Below are 7,565 nucleotides of genomic sequence, written 5' to 3' on the forward strand. Positions count from 1 at the left end.
TATTATTTCTGATTTCTATTTCTTTGAGAAGCTAAAATTTTTTGTTTTTTATTTTCCTTCCAAATCTATTTTTGGAATAAATTTTTGTTTCAAAAATAGAAAAATAGAATTACATTACCAAACGAATTTTTATTCCAAACATGTTCCAGAAATAGGTTTAGCATAGAAACGGAGAAGTAGAATGGTTGTCATGTACCCCCTAAGCGACTCCCGACAAACTTCTAGATGGCGAAGGGAGCAAGATTGAGCCGAATCGCGCACCGAACAAAGTAAGAGTGAATCTGGGATATGTGCGTGTGTATATGTAAATTGAAATTAAATCACATAGTGTCTTTTGATGTAATTAGAACTTCAAAGTTAAGCATGCTCAGCTTAGAACGATACTAGGATGAGTGACCCGATGGGAAAGTATCTATCTGTACACCAATGGGAAAAGTTGCAATACTAGAAATGGGAATGGCTAAAGCGAACAATAACTTGAGTGTGTTAATCCAGGGATGTCATACATCTAATTTTTTATATAAAATCTAACAAATTCAAATGGACCGAACAGTTTTCCTAACAAAACGATATCGATCATTATTCAATATCCTCCACAATACTCGATAAGCATGGTATCAAATATAAGAACCACCTTACTCTTAGAATAGGGAAATTCCTCACAAAATTAAAAAGTGATCTCCTTAAAAAGTGTTTGCTTGAATGCTCGTGAAAAAACAGTAAGGTTCGGAATGGAATAGGCTAAAGCGGACAATACCTCAAGTGAATTAATTAACAAATGTCATGCAATCAATTTTCGTTGTACGATCTAACAAATTCAAATGGACCGAATAGTTGTTCTCGTAAAACGATATCAATCATTATTCGATATCTTTCACTATACTCGATAAGCATAGTATCGAATGTATGATTTTAGCAACGACGACACCAATTATTTTAAAAGGAAGAACCACCTTCAATAACGAAATTCCTACACTACATAAGTAAAAATAAATAAATAAATAAAAACACATATACATATGGAATAACTGATGTTGGTATATTCTCAAAGATACCCTATTCAATGGGAACAAATAACAAACAGCTCTGCGGATTTAAAAAAGAGGTAATGTCCTCACCATTCGTATCATTAACACTATTTCCTAGACAATGCCAGAGAATTTTGTTTTCTCAAACTCACATGTTAATCTAATTTAATTCGTATTTGACCCCAAAGTTTAACATTTCCTGGGGCGTGGACACTTCGACACGACCGGTCAAGTCGTGGGGCCCATCGATCCTCCGGTTGTCGGCCAAGGTTTCCCAATTAAACTATCTTCTTGTTTAACATTCCACACTAAACTAATACGAATATATCGAAGAGTCTTGGAGCGGTGCACAGAAATGTCTTTTATGGAGTTGGTAATTATATGCTAAGTTTTTTGTTTGATATTATATCGTTTTCGAAGGAAGGAAACTTCCGTTATAACTTCTTGTAACATGTCATTGGCTTTCCTTTCATTTTCCTCGAACCCTAGTGCTGATTTTTAATAATGCACAATCTGTCCAGGGTCTTTTTCCAAATGGGAATATAATAAGAAGATTAATGTATTGATCCGTCTTCCCGTCCCCACGCGTACCATCACGCAATCTCAAATACATACTAAGTTTATGCGGAAATGATAAGATGATTGGTTTGTTAATCAGGAGCCTGACTCAAGGTGATGTGTCGGTTTTCTTGAAAGTCCAATCATTTGTTTTAATCTTTATGATTTCTAAATTGATTGAAAAGAAGCATTTTTTTTTAATTTAAGCTTCTAAATATATTCAGTCCCCTTGGAGAGCACTACCCACAGGCCACGGTACTACATGCGCTGACATTAAAAAAGTCACATGCCGTGGTCGTTTTAAGCATGAAAAATCGGGTGTGCCCATTTTTGGAATTTCTATGAAAGGTATTAAATTGTAAGCAATGTCACCTCTGAATAAATAAAGTTTAATTTGCAAAATGTGCAAAACAATTGTTCCACATTTTCTTTTTTTCCTAGAGAACTTTCAAACTTGCATATTATAAGGAGAAGTGATTGTTTATAGATTCTTTTGCTTTCATAATTTCATTTATCGTCATTAGCGTTGGTCCACCCACCCCGTATAAGAAATTCACCATCAGATGAGTGAAACGTGTGTTCAGTAACTGAATTTTTTCAGTTGTTAACTCATCCAATGATAAGTATGGAAATTATTTCTCACCCCGACAATGAGCCTAATAAAAGCTCGGAACAAATAAGAAGTTTCTCATTTTAAAACTATACGAACATGTTGATTCGTGAGGCTGGGCAAGGTTAATAGTTAATATCCGCCCCGCGCTGAGATGATAATTTTGAATATCCTATTTTTGAAATTGTTTTTTTTTTTACCTCCCTTGTTGCTCCCATTTTTCTTAAATTTTGTGGTAGATCCTCTTCTTTGTGCGTTTGGACGGAGCAGCAGCACGAATCCATAAAATAATACAAAGACGAAGGACTCTAATTCTGTCTGAATCTCATGGTCAAGCAAAATCTGGACCGTACACGTGGACTGACAACGACTACAATCACCATGCTGCAGCACGCCACCATCCGCCGCTGTCAGTAGCCGAAGAGCTAAGAGTAGCAGTAAATAACTAGTAAATTGCAGTAACTACTAATTACACATCATCAACGGCCGAAATTCCTGGGTGTTGCCTCCCGGAACGGACGGTCTCCTTTTGGCCACGTAGCCAGGAGTTGCTTCCCTATTAACTAATGGACAAAAAATGAGTAACTTTTTTTTTTATAGGTTATATTGAAAAAGAAGAAGAATAAACTTTACTGAATATTCCAAAAAGACAGAAACCTTTTCACAATGACTAGATTATGTGCCGTATACTAAAATATTATGACGAGTCTTTAACTAAATGGGACTTCATCAATGAATGGGTCCATTTTTTGGGTTGTACTTAGCCTATTCTTGCGTGATTTACTTTTATTTTGCACAGTGGTAATATTCATTCATTTTTCAGAATATAAATTACTCAACACATCAAAATCAAATAATTATAATCATCCAATCTCTTCAAAATTAGTTACCGCACGGTCCATTTTCTTGAAGTAATAAGATGAGTACATTCCTCGTGCATGTGGCATGTGGTGAGTTCATTTACATCGAACATGCCTTAGGCACGTGATTTCATCAGAGGTTGCTTCAACTGCTCCATGAAAGCGATCTCAAGAGTAAGAATTCCGGCTCATCCATTGCAATTCATTAATGAATATAAAAGGAGTTCTCAATTATTCATATCAATAACAGCCAACAAAATCCACAAACCGATTAAATTTATACGCTTGACTTGTGTGGGGGAGACCCTAACCTAAAGCAATTTGCACGCGCTTGGTACAATTCAAATAGCTAATTCCTATTTTCCGAACTGAAAAACTCCCAACATTCCAACCAGCTATGCCGTCAAATGTTGTATTTTGCGATTATATGTCATTTTAAGAAAAACCACAATACGTCCGACTAAGGGTTCGTACAATCAATTCTCATTACATTTCTTTAGTTAGTGTTAACCATAGCAAGATGGAGATTTCTAGGGGCGTAAAAGTATGGCAATCTAGACCACTCAAATCAACCATCGAGTGCCGATCTCAATGTTTTGACAGGAAATTAGGAAACTATTAATTTTGTATGTACAGAATATTTAAGTGGATGAAGATGCCGCACTATAGGAGAATGTAGTTTTGTCCTTGATTAGGATATACATACATATATTATGCTAAATGAACAAGTTATGGAAGAATTATTCCCAAATTATTGCAAACGGCATAAGAAAACTCTCTAACTCTAATATTCAAATGGAAAACATCCATCTCCATATAAAATCGAAACACTCAGTAAGAATTACTCAAATCTTATTTGTGAATCAATATACAAAATAAAACTATTTTCTGGGGGATAAATTCTACCAAATAATGAAGAAAAAATCCATGGTCATTTCTAAAAGTTTTGTTTTTGTTTGTCACGAAGGACATGGATGGGTGCATGTGGATGGATGCATGCCTATGGTGAGATGGGATGATGATGGATGATGGCGATGATGAGGATGATGCGAAACGGGGAAGAATGTCGACGGTGGGAGAAGAGCAGTGGGATAGCGGTAATGATTACAAATGGGGACATTATGATGGCATCTGTCTCTCTCTCTCCCTCTCTTACAAAAGTTTATAAATGACAAACAAAAATACAAAAAAAATTTAAGAAAAAGTAAAAGGAAAAAAAAAGTGAAAACGGAAATGCCCGCGACACTGCGCAGCCACAGCCGCCATTTCCTCTTCCCACCTTTGCCCTTTTTCTTGGTGATGATGGTTATGATTCGTTAATTGAATTTTTCCCCTATTAAATTAAAAAAAGAAAGAAAGAAACTTTCCATAATTTTTAAACAAGGTGCTGCTAATTACTACTCATCGAGGGTCATTTGATTATTGGTTAAACAGAGAGAGATTCAGAGATTGGAAAAACCGGAAATCGCAGAGGACAAAAGATGGAAGAGAGAGAGAGAGAGAGAGATAAAGGAGGGACCGCCTGAAATCAGGTATTTAAGAGGCGCCATTGGAGCTGTGCTTCGTACCTTTCGGATGAGCATACACTCTCGGCAGAAAGAAGAAGAAGAAGAAGAACCAGCAGCTCCAACATCTCTTCTTTTTTCCTTTTGTGCTCTGTTTCGTCTGCTCAGCCGACGACTCGTATCGTCATCGTCGTGGTTGTGAATGACCCTGTTCTTTTTCTTTTTCTCTCTCTCTCTCTCTCTAGTTTCGAAGCGTGAGCAGTAGGCAATTTTTAATCTACCTTTCTTTACTTAAGACACACGTTGCACAGTCTATCTTCGAGCAGCTCTCTCTTCGCTCCCCCTCCTCCGCCTATATAAGCGCGAGCGCACCCAACTTCTCTTATCCGTTCACACCCAGTGGCGGCCCAACTTGAGTGCTCAAGAAGAGAGAGAGAGAGAGAGAGAGAGGGGCATTGATTGGGATGGCGACGGTGGTGGTGAGAGAGTACGACCCGGAGAAGGACCGGGCGAAGGTGGACGCCGTGGAGAGGGAATGCGAGGTCGGCCCCAGCAGGGAGCTCTCCCTCTTCACCGACCACATGGGCGACCCGATTTGCAGGGTCCGGAACTGTCCTGCCTTCCTCATGCTGGTATACTCTCTCTCTGTCTTTCTCTCTCTCTTACGTGTGTGTACGTTACGTGAGTTGCGTTTGTTTTGAATGTGCCTGTGGATGATATAATCTCATGGGGGTCGTGGGATTTTCATCTGGGTCTCTCTCTCTCTCTTCTTTTCTTGGATTAGGTGGCGGAGATGGGTGAGGAAAAAGAGATGGTGGGGATGATCAGGGGTTGCATCAAGACCGTTACATGCGGCAAGAGGCTCTCCAGAAATACCAAAAACGCCACCAACAACAGCTCCGCCGCCGCAGCCGCCGCTTCGGTCGACTCCTATATTCCCACCAAGCAAGTCCCGGTGTACACCAAGGTCGGCTACATATTGGGCCTCCGTGTCCCTCCTCCTCACAGGTACACGCCCACCCTTTCAAAAAAACAAAAAAAAAAAAAAAAGGGAAAAAACTCCTCTCTGTCGATTTAATTATCTGCAGCCGTACACTCGGTGCATGATGATCTTTACCAAAATATATCTCGCTTTCTCTCTCTAGAATATGAAGAAGATATACGCATTCTCTCGCCCACCCCATCTACTTAGGAGAAGTTAATATCTTTTTGGGTAATGTGTGATTTACAGGAGGATGGGAATAGCGTCTAAGCTGGTCGAGAGAATGGAGGAGTGGGTGAGGGAGAGCGGCGGCGAGTACTGCTACATGGCCACCGAGAACGACAACCTCCCCTCCGTCAACCTCTTCACCTCCAAATGCGGCTACTCCAAGTTCCGCACCCCCTCCATCCTCGTCAACCCCGTCTTCGCCCACCGCCTCCGCCTCCCCCGTCGGGCCGCCATCCTCAAGCTCTGCCCCCGCGACGCCGAGCTCCTCTACCGACTCCGCTTCTCCACGTCCGAGTTCTTCCCACGCGACATCGACGCGGTCCTCAACAACAAGCTCAGCCTCGGAACCTTCCTCGCCGTCCCCCGCGGCAGCGACGGGGACCGGCCTTGGGGCGGGGCAACCGAGTTCCTGGTGGACCCGCCGGAGTCGTGGGCGGTGGTGAGCGTGTGGAACCTGCAGGAAGTGTACAAGCTGGAGGTGCGGGGCGTGCCGGCGGCGAAGCGGGCGCTCGCGAGGGCTTCGCGGGCAGTGGACGGGGCGCTGCCGTGGCTGGGGCTGCCGTCGTTCCCGGAGCTGTTCAGGCCGTTCGGGGCCCACTTCCTGTACGGGCTGGGCGGGGAGGGGCCGCGCGCGGGGGAGATGGTGAGGGCGCTGTGCGGGCACGCGCACAACCTGGCGAAGGAGCACGGCTGCGCGGTGGTGGCGACGGAGGTGGCGAGGCGGGAGCCGCTGGCGTTGGCGGTCCCGCACTGGAAGAGGCTGTCGTTCGACGACTTGTGGTGCGTCAAGAGGCTCGGGCAGGACTACAGCGACGGGGCGGTGGGTGACTGGACCAAGTCACCGCCCGGGCTTTCCATCTTCGTTGACCCCAGAGAAGTCTAACGAGCCAAGACCCAAGACTGGCAAAGACTTCAATTTTTCTCTTTTCAATTTCCCTTTTTTTTTTTCCTTAAATTAGGAGGAGAAAAAGAGCAATATCAGAGGAGAGAAAAAGGAAAACTTTTTTGCATTCCTTTTTTCTGAAAGACCAATGTTGTCATTATTTTATTATATTCATTTTGTTTATTTTTTCCTTTTAAAATTATTATTTTTTCCATTAAAACTAATCATGGGAGAGAATTTTACAACCAACATTCTTCTAATTCTGTGATGAAAATGAATTTTAACATAATTTCTCTTCTCCCTATAAGAATAAAATGGCGTCATCGAGAAAAATAATCGCTCTTTACATAAAAATGGCCATAGCTATATTGATTGAAAGCAAATATCCATTCTATTTTTGGGCAAAAATAGCCTCGACTGCATGTTACATTACCAATCGAGTTTTTCAAAGATAAAAAATAAAATATTTAATATTTTCATTTATTTGGTTACAAATGCTTCTCTCCTTTCGTGGGAAAATCAACAAATGCGAAGTTTGAGGAAACTGATTATACTTAACTGGATGATTCTGAATATCCTCAAATAACTTCGAACTTCCATGAATCTGAACCTGTTCAAGCAATTGTTGATGATCAACTTGCTAAACACAGTTAGAACCCCTGAAGGTATTCATTCTAAATCATCAAGGGTCGTGCTTAATCAACCTGAGTATTCCAAGACAAATGAAGATCATGACTTGACGTTCAACGAGAATTGGAAATACAAATCCAGTCGTCCTAAAGAACTTGTCATTGGAGATCCCAAATCCGAGCTTAGGCAAATAATAAGCACTCTGGCTCTTATATCTGAAATAGAAATAAAAAGAATCGATTAAGCACTCACAAACGAGAGATGGATAAAAGCAATGCAAG

At 41.3% G+C, this 7,565-nt stretch overlaps 1 protein-coding gene across 1 annotated transcript; it reads left to right on the top strand.

Annotated features, from left to right (window-relative positions):
• The first annotated feature begins 4,850 nt into the window (after positions 1-4,850).
• Positions 4,851-6,742, top strand: LOC125312808 (probable N-acetyltransferase HLS1). The gene is made up of 3 exons (XM_048272390.1): positions 4,851-5,193; positions 5,346-5,569; positions 5,793-6,742. The coding sequence occupies exons 1-3, from the start codon at positions 5,026-5,028 to the stop codon at positions 6,652-6,654; spliced, it is 1,254 nt and encodes a 417-aa protein (XP_048128347.1). The 5' UTR covers positions 4,851-5,025; the 3' UTR covers positions 6,655-6,742.
• Positions 6,743-7,565: the final 823 nt, after the last annotated feature.

The sequence above is a fragment of the Rhodamnia argentea genome, chromosome 11, assembly GCF_020921035.1.
Source record: "Rhodamnia argentea isolate NSW1041297 chromosome 11, ASM2092103v1, whole genome shotgun sequence".
Taxonomy (NCBI): Eukaryota; Viridiplantae; Streptophyta; class Magnoliopsida; order Myrtales; family Myrtaceae; genus Rhodamnia; species Rhodamnia argentea.

Excerpts from the sequence above, each read along its gene's own strand:
- LOC125312808 (XM_048272390.1), top strand. The coding sequence starts at position 5,026 with ATGGCGACGGTGGTGGTGAGAGAGTACGACCCGGAGAAGGACCGGGCG. Across the intron at positions 5,194-5,345 it reads GTCCTGCCTTCCTCATGCTG|GTGGCGGAGATGGGTGAGGA; the intron begins GTATACTCTCTC and ends TTCTTGGATTAG. Across the intron at positions 5,570-5,792 it reads CGTGTCCCTCCTCCTCACAG|GAGGATGGGAATAGCGTCTA; the intron begins GTACACGCCCAC and ends TGTGATTTACAG.